At 59.4% G+C, this 15,850-nt stretch overlaps 3 protein-coding genes across 3 annotated transcripts; 2 read left to right on the top strand and 1 right to left on the bottom strand.

Annotated features, from left to right (window-relative positions):
• The first annotated feature begins 5,632 nt into the window (after positions 1–5,632).
• Positions 5,633–9,000, top strand: JDV02_003707 (uncharacterized protein). Its single transcript, XM_047984867.1, has 4 exons — positions 5,633–6,817; positions 6,871–7,578; positions 7,639–8,409; positions 8,473–9,000. Exons 1-4 carry the CDS (start codon positions 6,758–6,760, stop codon positions 8,758–8,760), a joined length of 1,827 nt encoding a protein of 608 aa, XP_047840842.1. The 5' UTR covers positions 5,633–6,757; the 3' UTR covers positions 8,761–9,000.
• On the bottom strand, positions 8,973–10,401 carry JDV02_003706 (uncharacterized protein). Its single transcript, XM_047984866.1, has 3 exons — positions 10,150–10,401; positions 9,729–9,980; positions 8,973–9,628 (listed from the first exon to the last, which is right to left on the bottom strand). The coding sequence occupies exons 1-3, from the start codon at positions 10,176–10,178 to the stop codon at positions 9,610–9,612; spliced, it is 300 nt and encodes a 99-aa protein (XP_047840841.1). The 5' UTR covers positions 10,179–10,401; the 3' UTR covers positions 8,973–9,609.
• Positions 10,402–11,662: 1,261 nt separating this feature from the next.
• On the top strand, positions 11,663–15,581 carry SEC24 (COPII subunit). The gene is made up of 3 exons (XM_047984865.1): positions 11,663–12,571; positions 12,642–14,858; positions 14,924–15,581. Exons 1-3 carry the CDS (start codon positions 11,942–11,944, stop codon positions 14,933–14,935), a joined length of 2,859 nt encoding a protein of 952 aa, XP_047840840.1. The 5' UTR covers positions 11,663–11,941; the 3' UTR covers positions 14,936–15,581.
• Positions 15,582–15,850: the final 269 nt, after the last annotated feature.

Genomic DNA, 15,850 nt, shown 5'->3' with positions numbered 1-15,850 from the left:
TGGTGATGCCCCCCCCTCCCTGTCGTCGCTCACTCGCTCGCCGCGTTTCCGTCACCGGCAGCTCTGGAAGATGATGAGGCGGCGCCCCCCGCAAACTGATACTTGGGGTTGCGGTGGCGTTTATCCCGGTTTGGAGACGACGACGATTTGATGCGTGCAAAGGACTTTACGCACGTGCCGAGGCATGTCCTGTCACACGCAAAGGGGGGGGCGGGCACGACGACTCTCGTGCATACCTCTTATGTTACGTGTATCTTGGGCTTGGGGGATGCACATATGTACTAGGTCGCTCATCATACATCAGTAGGTTAGTACAAGTAACTACAGTACGTGGGGAAAGCATCCTGCATGCATGCGCGCAGGGAGCTAGGGAGGTACGTAGTGTGTATGTATGTACGTATATATGTATGTACTAACGTACTACTACCGGGCTGCAAGGCAAAGGGACCGCGGAGCACTGCTGGGACAGGGCAAGGTAGGATGCGATTGATGATTCGGCAACGCTGCCGGAACGGATACCGCTTCTGGGTATATTCGGCGGATACGCGGCGGCGGCGGCGGCGGCGGCGGCGGACACGATACGGACAACAACGACGACGACGACGACGACGACGACTTCGACGCTGTGTGGACGGAGAAAAGAGAAGACGGCGGCGGCGGCGTGGCGGCCGCCGCATGGCATGGGTGGGCGGATTTCCGTAAACTGCCACCCGGTTCGGAGGTATTACTAGTGACTACGTATCAACAAAGTGAGGCGCCCAACTGCACGGTTTCGAACTAACTTAGTTTATTAGATGTCATCCATCCCGGCGCGGCATTTGGGTCCTTGGGCAGCCAGCCATCCATGCTATTACATACTAGTACTAATGAAATCCATCATCATCATCATCATCACCACCATCGAGCGCAAGCATGGCACACGCCATCTTACTAACTAAGCGGCCGAGACATGTCCCGCCGCTCATCTGCGCTGGGCGCCTGTTTTGAAACCCTAGCCCAGCCAGGCCACGAAATCGCGTGGAACAAAACAGCTGGCAGCGGGTCGCTGCGCGAACGTCAAAGCGCGCGCGCCCCCAGTCGCCGCGCGACTGCGAACCACGTATTATTACTACTGCGGACTACTATTAACTTCTCAACAACTATTTCCGCTGGGCACCACGCTCGCCCACCAGCAAGTGGCGCGACGAAGCCAAGCCCCGACCGATAGATTCCATCGCGTCGGTCGCCGCCCGTCCACCCGTGCTGCCTGCCTGCCTGCCGGCTGACCAGCAAATAACATGTAAGTTGTACCGAGTGGATGCACTGCTAGGCTAGGTATTCGTGCTCATGAACCAACATGGGCTTCGCCGGTCGCCCAAGACAGGGTCTCTCGCGCTGCGCCTGCCCTGGCCATCACAGACGCGGAGCTCAAGGCGAAGCGGCGGCTGTGGTAGCGTTCCAACCTAATAAGGTCCTTGTCGTTTATTAGTGCATGCGGAGCAATGATCAGACCGCAGTACGTACGTTGGTACTCGTGGGTGGGTGGTTGGGTGATTTGCTGCCGAAACGAGACTCCAGACAACCCCCGTCCACATGCCGCCAAGACGGCTCTTCTCACGGCTGGATGAGGGGATTTGGAGATGGCGCGGCGATGGCACAAACGGTTCATCGCCGGGCAGCAACAAGCAACTGGACTGCCAGGGATGGCAATGGTACATACTACTAGTGAGTAAGTAGTACATGGCAGTTGAGCACGCAGCAGTGCAAAGCCGCCCTGGTACCTGTTGCGTCGGCCTGCTCTAGATAGCCGGGATCATGCTTGGTGTTAGTGATGCTGGTGTTTCGACTGTCGTCTGGCAGCGCCACGCGTAAATACCCTTGGTACATTAGTAGATGCACCGTCAATACGTAAAAGTAGGTAGGTAGTTATGGGCACGCAGAGTCTTCGCTACGTGTGTCGGCGATGAGCGACTGCGTTCATGGCCGGTCGCAATGGCGAATCGGAATGGGACCTCGACAACTGCTCGGCGGCCGGCCGGATGGAGGGGGCCACGCATGGTTGCTTCTTCCATCAGCCCGCACGTTCAGCTGGGCGCTTCGCTTGCGCGCCCCGGATGCATCGGCGCGAAACACGCGCCGATGCGACGACACAAAGGAAGCGAGCGGGCGGGAGGGCGGCAGATTGTCAGGGGATTGCGGTCAGAGAGATTCGACGGCGCCACAAGGGTGTCGTACCCGTTCCAGCCTCAGGGGCCTGCCTTTTGTGCGAGGCACATTCGTCCGCTGAAAGAGGGGGGGGGGGGGCTCGGCAGTTGCATGGCCCCAAGACTGTGCGGAGCGACGGCGGCGCGTGGCACGATGTGGTGCGGATGGCTGTCTGCCTTCCGATAGAGGCACCGGTTGCATCGCGTGTGGGTGATGAACATGGGGCAATCTCAGTCGGAACAGATGGAGTTTCCTCGCGGCGGGAGTGGGTTGGCCGAATGACGGCTGGCTGGTCCCCGGGTTGCCAGGATGGGCGTCGATCGTCGGCAGGGGGACGGGGGTCGCTATCAAGTTTCGTGTCTGCGGCATCAGCCAAGCCTCTCTCGCTCTCTTCGCGTCAAACAACTTGTACATACAGTTCGTGGTCGGGATGGATGCGAGGATGGTTTGGGGCAAAGGGGCATGAGGGGCTTCAGCAAGGACTCGAGGAGGGTTTTCAACAACAACAAGAAGGAAGGCATCGGCAGGACTGGGCGATAGTACCTTCCTTACGTATCAGTGGCGTCCCGCCAAGTAAATCACACAAGGCAGACTATAAATAAGCCACGGCACTGCACACATCCAAGGTGAATGAATGTATACCTACTACCTTAGGTACCTTGGCGAGGTAGTAGTCGCAACATGCACAGCACCGTGGCTCACTTGCAGACGGCGATACGCGCCAACCGCCCTGCTGTACGCAGGTTAACATATGGAGCCGGCTCATCAGATGGGCAAAGAGGACTAACTGCCTGGTTGGTCGATCCACACCGACCGGCAAGGACCAGCGCCGCTGTCAATGCGACGCAACGCGTGTCGAAACAGGGGATCTTGGGTGTGCATGGATGATGGCCTCACGGTACTTTGGGATGGTGGTGCCCGTGCTGTGCGTCTGCCCGGTCTGGCGGGCGGCATGGCGTGTGGGCTCGGCGCCGGCCGGTGCTGGCGCGCACGACGAACCGAGTCTTTTAGACGAGGGACTGACTGCTGAGGTTGCTGGGTTAGATTATTAGTCACTTCGAAGCCGCCACCAGCCCAGCCCAGCCAGCCAGAGACGAGAGAGGCTGTGATGGAACCTTGCGGGGCGCACATGGGGATTGATGGCCCCAGCTAACCTCGGGCCTACTACCGGTCGGTACGTAGTAACTACGTAGTAACTCATTAGTACCTTGTCCTTGTCTACTAGTTAATTGCCAGCGAGTTTGTCAGGAACGCGCTCGACAACGGCACGGCAGCGCCGCCGCCCGGCTTCCGGGAACTGGCGGTGCGCCACAACGGGGCGCTTGGATCTGCCTCTGCAAAGAGAAATGTCCGACGCAAACGAACGACAAACCAACTGTGTCCAACCGGCGATGATCATTTTCTCGGCCGGATCGCGGCCTGCGCGCCATCGCGGTCGCTCTGAAGTTGGGTGCTTTGCCTTTGCCTTGGCCAGCATCTATCGGCACGTCCAAGGTTGCAGTTGCAGCGGCAACAGGAGCACTCGGACTCGTAACCAGCTGGCCTTGGCTAGGATTCGGTTTCCTTCCTTCACTTATTAAACCTGGAAAACTATTCGCACGTGCACAGCTCCTCCACATTCCACCTGACGCACGCCCACCCTCACCTCAGCTCAGCTCATGCTTTACCTTGGCTACCTACGCACGTCGTGCGGACGTGCTTGTAGTGTATATAGCTCCTGCTGCTGCTGCTGCTGCTGCTGCTGCGGCTGTGCCACTACCAAGTCTCGTGGGCACGCGGCGCTAGTCTGCTTTGGGCATCGTACAACTGTGCTCCGTCGCTAGATTGCCAACTCGGACAAGAACGTGGACGGCGAGGTGCAGGTTCGAGGCCACACGATAGTGCCGTCGCGGGGGAAGCGGGGAGGGGGAGGAGGCAACCTAGCTTGAGACTCGCTGGCATAACCCCCCTTTTGGAGACGACACAAGGCACCGAGGTCGGTCAGGCTGCATTCGGTGCATGTCTTGACGATCGTTGACCTGACGTCCTCGTCACGGCGCAGCGGCATTGCGTCGGCGGCGAGCTGAGTCCACTCACGCACCCTCTCCCTCTCCGTCTCTCCTTCTCCGTGTCCAGACCGGCCGTGGCGTGTGTGTTACACTTGTTGTAGCTTGCCCTGTGAGGGATGAGGTGGGCTGCAGCAAGCAAGCGACAGGCATGGAGCGGAGCCCAGCCCTGGAGAAAATGGTGGAGTGGATGCAGACAGCCCGCTGCAGCCTACCTACCTACCTACCTAGTACCTAACCCGCGCCCACTGTACCGTACCCGGATCCACCCCACCGGGGCAACTACCTACCTTACTGACCTCCTAACCCCTCCATCCCTCCCACGCGGACCCAAACTCAAAACCTTGCCCAGGCTCTTGTCCACCTCTCTCCACTCGCCCGCGCTCGTGCGTCGCGCGTCCTGTTTGGCTCCTGCTTGGACGAATTAGTACAGTATTACAGCATGTCCGCACAGACGTGGTGGCCCGCGCACGACCTGGTGTCGATGTGGGCAGCAGCTTCCTTGTCACCGGCGGCAGCTCTCGGGGGCTGGAGTCCTCGGCAGTGGAGGTCAGTGACAGACTCAGCTCCATTAGTACCTTAGGTACATACCTTACGGGGCCGCTTCACTTATACTTCGGTTTCTCTCTCTTCATACGCAAGCCAGATCCAGGCTGCCGGGAGTGGAAACCCGAGTGCGCGTGTTGGTCGATTGCTTCGGGAAAGAGGTCCCCGAACAGAATTATCTTTCAGTGTGCAAAGTAAAGCATCCAAATGCCAAACCTACCTTGCCAGTAAGTGCGGACTACAGTGCCGCGGACGGCCATGGGGTTGCGGCCTCCGCGACATGACACTGTGGAGTGCCCGTCGTCTTGCAGCAATACAGGTTGGGATGGAGGGGACTGAGGAAGAGACAGACGGGGTGGAGGCCAGGAGCACGAAATGGCCGGCGTGTCATGGAAGGTTAGCAGAGGCAAGTAGCCAGCCAACGTCGCTCAACGATGCGCACTGCTTGCAGCATTCATTCCATATATCCATATACCTTGAGTACCTGCCGGAGCGTGTTCCCATTCACGTTACCTCATGTACCAGGTGACGGGCACTTGCAGCGCCGCAATAGTCCCCGTCTCAGTGAGGTGGGCAACCCGCCCGGCTCCAGGGGCGTGTGGGCACTGGAGGCGGGCACGCAGACACCCGACCTCAGTGACAGCCCAGCCCAGCCCAGCCCAGCCCAGCCAGGCGCAGCCCAGGCAAGGCAGCTGGGAGGCCCCGTCGGCAAAGTCAACCGCCAGGTCCCCCCGACTCCGTTCCAGGCCGACGCCCTCGCCTCTCAGTGGTCCGTCGACAGCTGTTGCAACGGGCCCGGAGGCGTCCTATGGAATACCTCACTGGTTACTAGGAGTAGCCAAGTAACTTAGTACTTACAGATACAGACGCTCCCCATGCGCTGCCGCCGCGTCTGCCACCAAAGTGCCGCCGTCTCATGTCTCGTCTGGACTGTGCTGTATACCGTACCTACCGTACCCATCGACCTCGTCCTGTCTGCTTGCTCGTCCTCGCCATCACGCATTGCTTTGCGCCTCTCGCTGCCTCGCGCTCCTCCACACAGGGACACTGATTGCCCTTGTCACCCGACAGCTCGTCGACTCGTGGCGCAGGATCCTGCAACGAAACCGGCGTCAACTCTCACTCGCAACTCATCAAGCAAAGCCACCATCACCTTTACCACCACCTACATACATCGTCCAATCCGTTCTCGCCTTCCCTCCCTTCCTGCGCCGCCAGCCATCATCCTTCAGACTCTGACCTTGGCATCGTCTCATGCACACGTCTCGACTCCTCGTTCCCGCGGTCCAACACTCAAAACCCACATCTTTGTTCCTGCAGCCCGTACGGTAGCACCGCCGACGTTTAAGTGGCCGCATGTCCAGCACGCCTTGACGCGGCACCACCGTGAGCACCCCCTTCATCGATATTCCCGTCCCGTGGCATAGGGATCAAAATCCATCTCGCCGCTGCTTCCGTCTTCATTGTTGCCCTCTTCGTCGTCACTTGTACCCCGAACCCGGTCGCGTAGCTATCACAGGAAGCAGTCCACTGCCAGTCTCAGTTGCGCTGCCGTGCCCTTGTTTAGCGCACGCGCCTTCGGTGCGACAGAAGCCGCCCTTTTCACCTCGCCGGCATCGTCGCCGGTTGCTGTCACCGACCCGGAGACGGCATTGGGCCCCGGTTACGCTCGTCTCATCCTGCTCGTTTACCGAGGCTGACACGCCTTCCCTTGAAATCCAGAAGTCGGCGGCCTGCTACTCTCGATACGCGTCCCGCCAACCGCCTGCGTGCAGCCACCACCATCTTGGGCGACGTCACACATCCTCAGCTTTCCGCACCCGGTCCAAGCATCTGTCGTCCTTGCTCGATTTCATTTGGAGTCATAGCGCCTGTCTCTAGCCCTTTGGCTCTCATAGCATTACAGGTTATTAGTCCCAAGCATCAATACCCTCACCTCGTACCCGCTTTGGGCCATTTCTTCACCTTGAGTCCCTGCCACCATGGTGTACTGCGGCAAACCCTCCCGGGGCTGTCAGATGTGCAGAACCCGCAGGATAAAGGTAAGATAGCCCTCCTCGACTTTGGAAACACCTGCTCACTTTTCTCTACCCAGTGCGATGAAACCAAGCCCACCTGTAACCAGTGTGCCAAGAGCCGAAGGATATGTCCCGGCTACAAGGACGAGTTCGACTTGGTCTTCCGAAACGAGACGCAGGCGACGGAGAGGAGGGCGAGAAAGGCCAACAAGAAGGCCCTCGAGCAAAAGTACGGCAAGGACGGCGAGTCGAGCGAAAGCTCCGCGTCCTCTTCTTCTCCAGCTTCCTCCACCGACACCTGGATCATTCCTGCATCGCCACAAGTGCCTCTTGAGGACCAAGCAGCCTGTCACTTCGTCTCAAACTATGTACTTGTGCCTCCCCAAGGGAGCGTCAGGGGCTACATGGAGTTTCTCATCCCTTTGATGAAGCTAGGAAACGTGCCCCCGCACTTCAGATATGCCTTTGATGCCTGTGCCTTGGCCTCTCTCAACAACCGCGTCGGTACGGGGAACGATTTCGAAAAGGAAGCACTGGGAAAATACACAAAGGCTCTATCGGCCACATTCGCCGCCATTCAGAATCCAGAAGTAGCCAGGCAAGACACGACACTGGCATCGGTGCTGCTGTTAGGCTTGTTCGAGAACATCACGGCCAGACAGTTGGGTATGCTCGCCTGGGGATCGCACATTGAAGGCGCGATCCAGCTCGCGAGGGCCAGGGGCCGCAAGCAACTGCGGACCAAGGTTGGCTTGGCGATGTTCATCGCGGTGCGAACCCAAATGGTCAGTAACGTCCCCTCCCTGTCGTGGGCCGACCTCGCTAACCACTTCAACCCGAAATAGATTATCCACAGTCTTTCCACTTCCAAGAGCCCCGTCATGGGTGCAGATTGGTGGATGAACGACACTGTTCGAGACGAGCATGCATCTGACTGCCAGCGGCTGAACATCGTCATCGGAGAGCTTCGGGCGGAGACCAACCGACTGCTAACGACGCCTACCCGATCTCCCGACCACGTCGAGAAAGTGATGGACATGATCAAGCGGTGTCAGGCTCATGATTTGGCATGCGCGAACTGGTCAAAGAATCTCCCGGACCATTTTCAGGCGAAGACGGTCGCCTGGGAAGATAATGTCCCTTACGGCGACTACACAAAAGCCGAGGTGTACCCAGGGCGCGTCGATGCGTACCAAGACCTGTGGGTGTGCAGCGTATGGAACATGATGCGATGCTCTCGCCTTGTTTTGGCATCAATAATAGTTCGGTGCGCGGCTTGGATCTCGTCTCCTGTGGACTATCGGACGACACCTGAGTACGCCACAGCCGCTCGCACGTGCGTCGACACCATCACCGACATCATCGCGTCCGTACCGTATCAGCTTGGCTGGTTCTCAAAGCGAAAAGATCTTCTCGAGCGGGCCAATTTCTCGTCGGGCTTTGGATGCGGCGAGGAGGACGCGCAGAAGGGGCTGGGCGGCTACTTCATGACCTGGCCGCTAGCTCTCATCCATGGGCAGGACTACATCACGGACTCCCAGCGAGCGTGGGTGCAGGGCCGCCTCGAATACATTGGGAACCAGTTGGGCGTTCGATATGCGCACATGCTCACCCAGGTAAGGAAGACATCTAGATACTCTTTGTCGCTCGCTGCGATGCAAACTGACGCGTATTCCCAGCTTAACGTCCGGGTCCCATCTATGCTCATTCGTCGAGACGGACTGGTAGCCAACCCCTTCCCGCAGGCGCATGACTTCCAAAAGCTGCTTTCGGGCAGGCTCTCACCCGCGGCAGCGGGGGCTGGGGCGAATGATCCCCTGCATCAGCGCGAGGCGATGCAGCGGGAGACGATACAGCGTCAGACCGCCGAGCTGGTGAGCAAGGCAATGGGCACGTCGGGCAAGATCGACGAGTGGACGGCAAAGACATGGCTGCAGCTACAGAACTTCACGACAACAACGATTTGAGAAGCATGGGAGGCGTGTGAGGAGGATCATCAATCCGTTTGGTTTCGATTTGCGATCTTCAGGCAGGCGAGCTTTCCATACCCCCGGTTTGGCATGGCGAGTGGTGTGTGTGAACTACGTATACTAGTTTCTTCGGACTGCAGGCTCGCTGCGTACACAGTCGTTTGTGTGCCCGCGGACTGGGTTGCGAACTGGGTTTGGCGTCTCTTGTTGGGTCTCTACTCTTGGGTGATATGCTACAACGCTCATCGTACGTGAATGTCTACTGAGGAGAAAATCGCAACATGAACCATGGTGGAGTGGCTCTCGGTGAATGTTGCAATATCGCGGCGCCATACATGGTAAGCCTGCCACCTGTTTGACAATGAAACGCACGAGGCATACTGGCAGCACCACCAACGCACCGCACTAATAACTAAGGCTCTTCGCCTCCTCGGCTCGTCACTTTTTTCTTCTATGTACATGAAGTGACAGAGCATGACCGCACGAATGACAGGCCTTGCATCCCCTGCAGAGGCCCGCCGCTTAGAGCCTCAAACGAGGTTTCAGCTTTCGACGCCCCGATCACGTCCCATCGCGCAGCCGCCTGCGACGCGACGCGAATGGGGAACGTGTGACGGTAACGGTCTCCCAAAACACTAATGTTGTCATCATTCGTTATATCACGCCGCAGCGGCAGCGCGACTCGTGCTTTGCAGTGGCATGAGCAGGTGCGATCCGCGGCGATCGTCATGAGGGCATTGAGGGGTGGGGGGGTTTGCCGGTCGCGTGTCGCAAAACATGGCACCGCCGCCCACAGCCACCATCGCCGTCGCCGCCTACGCTACCTGCGCTAGAAGCGGGCTCGCCTCATTTCTTCCTCTTCTTGCTGGACGAAAGTATCAGACCTCATGTCTTCGTAGCCGCAGGCGCAGCAGCGGTCCCGTATCATAGAGGGAAAGATGGCAGGGCAAGAAAGCAAGACTTACAGCTCCTCGTCCTTGGGCGCGTTGCCGAGGTTCCAGGCCTTGACGACCCAGCTCTGGGTTGCGTCGACGTACTTTTCGTTCTGGACCTGCTTGACGCCGACGCGCACGCCGTCTTTGGTGAAGACGACGTTCTTCTTGCCCATGCGCTCCGACGCCGTGTCGCGGATCTTGGTGGCGGAGATGTAGACCTGGTAGACGACCCAGGCGATGGCGGACAGGACGGCGATGGCGATGATGAGGGGGATGATTTGCCTGCGTGTCGCGATGAGGGGAGAATATCAGCCCATGTATGCTCTGCGCCTCCGGGTGTTGCGCGGAGGGCGGGCGAAGAAGCATGCTCTTCTTGCACCGCATTTCGCCCGTGTGTCGTGTGCGCGCGCGCGCGGTGAGGATGGAGGAGGAAAGGCATTTGGCGGCTTACCAAACGGCAGACTTGGAACCACGCGCCATTGCTGCGTAGAAGTGTGATGTCGTGGAGGCGATGCGGACGCGCGACGGAAGACGATGGCTCGTCGCCAGGGACACTATTATATATGTAGGTTTGCGAGCGAGGGTGCAGAAGGTCGCGGATAGCCGTGTTACGAAGTAGGCGGGGTTACGTATGCAGGAGTGGTGTTCGGCGCATGAGGCTGCTGCTATAGATGCAGGACGAGCAAAACAGAAAGACGTCGCGATGCAGCGGAAAGGAACATGAGGAGAAGGGGGGGGGAAAGGAGGCAGAGAATGATGGCCGAGCGACGACCCAAGTTCGGCGCGCCCGTGGGGACCCCCTTCCCCCCTCCGTCCCAGGGGTTTTTTTGGTGAAGGCGGCGGTGCTTGTTGCTTGCGTTTTCGCAACGGTGGAGAGGCAGCACAGCTGGCCCGGAGCCCATGTGGGATCGATTTTCAGCTTCCAATGGCGCGCAGCAGCGGCCTTTGCATAATAGGTGCATGCAGGTGGGCACCAAACAGTGGGAGGGAGCCCGGCTTGCTCCTCATGGGACGGGCAGTAATGAGCACACCTGCCGCCCAATTTTTACTTTCGACGTACATGCCATGGCTTGCATGGCTGGTAATGGAATGTACGTAGTTTTTCATGGTCCAAGAAGATGGCTGAGGCCCAGGTCAAGGGGCTCCAGCAGGTCCTTTGTCCCCATCGACAGTGCGTGCCCCCCCCCCCGGCATGGCTGGGGGTGGACATCACCGGGTGCCGATGCTGGCAAGCCTACGTAGTGGTCCTGCGTCGTCGCGTCTCCGGGTCCGATCTGGGGTAAGGCGAACGGCGTCTCGGTGCGACTCACTCACTCTCCCAGCTTGGTTGCGCACATGTGTCAGACGCTCGGCTGTAACTCTTCTAGGTGAGATGCTGTACGAAATACATGTCGCGGCCCATCACTATCGCTCAGTATCGGAGGTGGGAGAAGCACCCGATGGCTCGGCTCGACGGTACCATCACCAAGGACATGCATACCTATGAAGCATAGTGATGGTCTTTAATAGACATGCAGCTCTATGCATCCAATGTCTAGTGTGTTGGAATATTGTTCAAGTCCTGCGAGCTGGTGCGTCCACCTCGCGGAGCAACTCATGCTCACTACCTAGTGACATATGTCAAGCGCAACCATCTGGCAAGTCATGCATGCCGTTGCACACCGTTGTTGTATCCTGTCCTTGGCAGCCTGGTCGACTCGCACAGCCTCGTAGAGGAAAAACAGAAGCCGGCAAAGTCACTCGGTAGTCTGCCGCAAAGTTGGCAACCTCCGTAAAGACACGATGCAAGCTGTGGCGGCCTACCCTAGAGCCGCCGTGTGGAGATGACCTACGTTAGTACTTCGTAGGCCTAGTTGTCAACGTAGGTTGGTCTGGAAAAGGACACACAAGCAAGACTGGGCCGTGCGGATTAGCCACCCAGCAGCCTCTCCACAGCTCAACGAACTAACCACCTAGGGGGGCCAGCCAGCTTCGCACCACCACACGTCAACTCCTGCTCACCTGCTCCTCTCCTCCTCCCTCCTCTTCGCCAACCTCAACGCTCTGCGTCAATCCCAGGACCAGCACGCCACGCGTCCTCCCTCCCTCCCTCCGTCAGAGGCCGCCGACTTCTGGCTCCGAACCGACCTCCTGGCCAGCGCCTGCAGTCGCTGCAGAGCTGTTCCTGACCGCTGTCCACCGCCGCCGCCCACAAATCGTCCCCGACAACCCTCGTCTCCGCGGTTGCGCCGCCGCCTCGTGTCATGTCGGCTTCCCCCAACGATGGCTACGCCCAGGTCCCGGGCCAGCAGATGCAGCCCGAGCAGCCTGCATCAGTCGGCAGCCCGCCTCCCGACGCCGCCCAGGCCCACGCCGCTGGCAAGAAGAAGAAGCGAGGCTACGCCGCCGGCGCCTTCGACGTGGGCTCCGGCGCGAATGCTGCCGTCGGCGGCCAGGCCCAAGGCGGAGCGCCGCAATATGGAATCCCCCCCGGTCAGCAGCAGCCTGTCGGCTACGGCGGTTACCCCCAACCCGATGCTCAGCAGGCCACGCCCCCGGGATACCAGTATCCCCAAGGCTACGGAGCTCCCCAGCCCGGCGTTCAACCCCAGCAGGGAGGATATGGCGGTTATCAGGCTCCCGATCAAGGGTACCCGGCTCCTGTCGCCGCCGGTCAGCCCGGCGCTCCGGGCGTCGCTGGCATCACGCAAGGAATGGGCGGCATGCAGCTGGGCGGCCAGCCCCAACAGCAGCAACCCGTGGCGCCCGCGCCGGCCGCTCAGCCCGCCCGAGCAGGACCTCTCAACCATCTGTATCCCACCGACTTGATGAACCAACCCTTCTCCGTCTCGGAGCTTGAGCTGCCTCCTCCGCCAATTGTCCTCCCCCCAAACGTAGGTTGCCCTGTCCGGCTTTTCGTGATGGCGCGGCACAAGATAACCTGCTGACCCGTATACCCCACAGACGAGCGTGACGCCGTCGCCAGATGCCAATTGCCCTCCCCGATACGTTCGCTCGACGCTCAACGCCGTACCGACTACCAATTCGCTGCTCAAGAAATCCAAGCTCCCATTTGCGCTCGTTATTCAGCCGTATGGCGCGCTCCATGACGACGAGGACCCTATTCCTATTGTTCAGGACCAGGTCATTTCGCGTTGCCGCCGCTGCCGCACCTACATCAACCCCTTTGTCACATTCCTCGACCACGGCCACCGGTGGAGGTGCAACATGTGCAACCTCAGCAATGACGTCCCGCAGGCCTTCGACTGGGATGCGGCCGCGCAGCAAACTGTCGATCGATGGCAGCGCCACGAGCTCAATCACTCCGTCGTCGAGTTCGTTGCCCCTCAGGAATATATGGTCCGGCCACCCCAGCCTCTGGTCTACCTGTTCCTGTTTGATGTGAGCTATGCCGCCGTTTCCAACGGTCTACTGGCCACGAGTGCTCGTACGATCCTCGACAGCCTCAACCGGATACCCAACGCGGACAGGCGCACGCGTCTCGGGTTCCTGGCCGTCGATACCAGCCTGCACTACTTCTCGATCCCCAAGGACGATGACGAGAATGCTGAGACCAATATGCTCGTCGTCAGTGACCTGGAGGAGCCCTTCCTCCCCGTCCCGCACGACCTTTTGGTGCCGTTGACGGAGAGCCGCCAAAGTATCGAAAAGTTCCTGCAGAAGCTTCCCGATATGTTCCAGAACAACCAGAGCAACGGTTCCTGCATGGGCTCGGCCCTGCGTGCCGGACACAAGCTCATCTCCGCCCTGGGTGGTAAGATCGTCGTCCTCACCGCGTCCCTGCCGAATGTGGGTGCCGGAAAGCTCGATATGAGGGAGGATAAGAAGCTGCTGGGAACCTCCAAGGAGGGAGGCCTCCTGCAGACCGGCAACAGCTTCTATAAGAGCTTTGCCGTTGAATGCTCCAAGAACCAGGTGTCGATCGACATGTTCTTGTTCTCGTCTCAGTACCAAGATGTGGCCTCTCTGAGCAACCTGCCAAGATACACTGGCGGCCAGACCTGGTTCTACCCCGGCTGGCACGCATCTCGCCCAGAGGACGCTCTCAAGTTCGCCTCGGAGTTCAGCGATTATCTTTCCTCGGAAATTGGCCTGGAGGCTGTGCTTCGCGTGCGGGCTACGACAGGCTTGCGCATGAACACATTTTACGGCAACTTCTTCAATCGCAGTTCCGATCTGTGCGCGTTCCCGGCATTCCCGCGGGATCAGTGCTACGTCGTTGAGGTCGCCATCGACGAGAATATTACCAAGAACTTTGTCTGCCTGCAGGCCGCTGTCCTTCACACAACATGCAACGGCGAGCGACGGATCAGGGTCCTCACGCTGGCGCTCCCGACCACGACGAACCTGTCCGATGTCTATGCGTCGGCAGACCAGTGCGCTATCACCACGTACTTCAGCCACAAGGCTGTCGAGAGGACACTTGGCAGCGGCCTCGAGGCTGCCCGGGACGCCCTCCAGGCGAAGCTCACCGAGCTCCTGCAGACATTCAAGAAGGAGCTTGCGGGTGGCAGCATGGGAGGCGGTGGTCTCCAGTTCCCGGCCAACCTGCGTGGCCTGCCCGTCTTGTTTCTGGGATTGATCAAGAATGTGGGCTTGCGGAAGTCGACGCAGATCCCTTCGGATATCCGCTCTGCTGCTTTGTGCCTCCTGTCAACGTTGCCTGTCCCACTTCTGATGCGGTACATTTACCCGCGTCTGTATTCGTTGCATGACATGCCCGACAACGCAGGCATGCCTGACGAGGAGACGGGACAGATTGTTCTGCCGCCGGCCCTAAACTTGACGTCGGAGCGACTCGTGTCGTACGGCCTGTATCTCATCGATGACGGACAGACACAGTTCCTCTGGGTCGGTCGCGATGCGGTGCCTCAGCTCATCGCCGACGTGTTCGGCGTCGAGGATCGCTCGCAGGTGCACGTCGGCAAGGGCAGGGTGCCGGAGCTGGACAGCGACTTTAATGAGAGGGTGAGGGCCGTTGTGCAGAAGAGCAAGGACCATAGGTCCCTTGGTGTGGGAAGCATCACCGTGCCACATCTCTACATTGTGCGGGAAGACGGCGAACCCAGCCTGAAGCTGTGGGCGCAGACGCTTCTTGTGGAGGACCGGGCGGACCAAGGTGTCAGCGCAGCGCAGTGGCTGGGCGTGTTGAGAGAAAAGGTGAGTTGACCCCCCCCCGGGGTCCTAGTGGTAGAAAGTTCGGTAGCTGACGGTGGACATGACAGGTGGTGCAGTGATGAGTGACAAAAAGGAGCACTCGTTATCTTCCTTGCATAGACGGACGGGGAGAGGAGTTGTGCATTGGCGACGTGTACGGAGGCGGCTCTGCGCCAATCAGGCGGGAAAATGAAACGACCATCGGGATATCTTAGCTCAGCAATTGCTAATAATTCACTCTTGGAAACGGTGCTGCCATGCGCCAGGTCCCCCTGTGGAAGGGGAGACGTGTGGACACGCCGCGTCGGGAGGATGGCCGGGCTGTGCGTCACGATACGGGCCATGGGTCGGTGCGGCTCCCCACGAGATGCGATGCGATGCGATGCGATGCTGCAAGGCACAGCCGAGTGTTCCCGACAAGGGGTGGGATGAGCTTTGGAGCTCTATTTTTGGACCCTGGTCCGACATGCGATACAAGGCACAGTGCTCAGTTCCTGCGTGTCATTCACTGCTGCGTGCGTGCAACCTGGCGGCGGTTCAAGCCCCTGTTGCTCGCGCCTTGGCCTTTTGGAGTTGAATTCTCGCGCGCCTGAGTTGAGATTGACCTATTTGTGCACCAGCGGAGGGGAGCGAGTTAGTAGCACGTACAAAGTACGTTACTACCTTACGTACTTGGCACTGCCACCGGTCGTTCGTGGTGAAGTAGAGAGAGGTAGACAACAACGGCACCAACCGGCATGACGTCCCTCGGTGCTTTGTCTGAAGGTTGGCCTGGGTCACGCAACCGGGCCTTTTTGTGCAGGCGTGAAACGCGCGCTCAGGTACGCCGCGGTTTCGCGGGCTGGGCCGCCGCAGGTCCCAGCCGGTCTCGTCATGCATTCCATCCTCCTTGACGCGTGGCGAGGGCCAATGGGCAGATGGGGCCTGGCGCGCCGCCGCATCGAGCCCGGTTGCTTCCTGCGAGGCGGCGGCTCTCTCGTGAAGCCCCTCTCGTG

The sequence above is a fragment of the Purpureocillium takamizusanense genome, chromosome 3, assembly GCF_022605165.1.
Source record: "Purpureocillium takamizusanense chromosome 3, complete sequence".
Taxonomy (NCBI): Eukaryota; Fungi; Ascomycota; class Sordariomycetes; order Hypocreales; family Ophiocordycipitaceae; genus Purpureocillium; species Purpureocillium takamizusanense.
The sequence above is the reverse complement of the archived record's forward strand: the minus strand, read 5'-3'. Positions and strand labels throughout refer to the sequence as shown.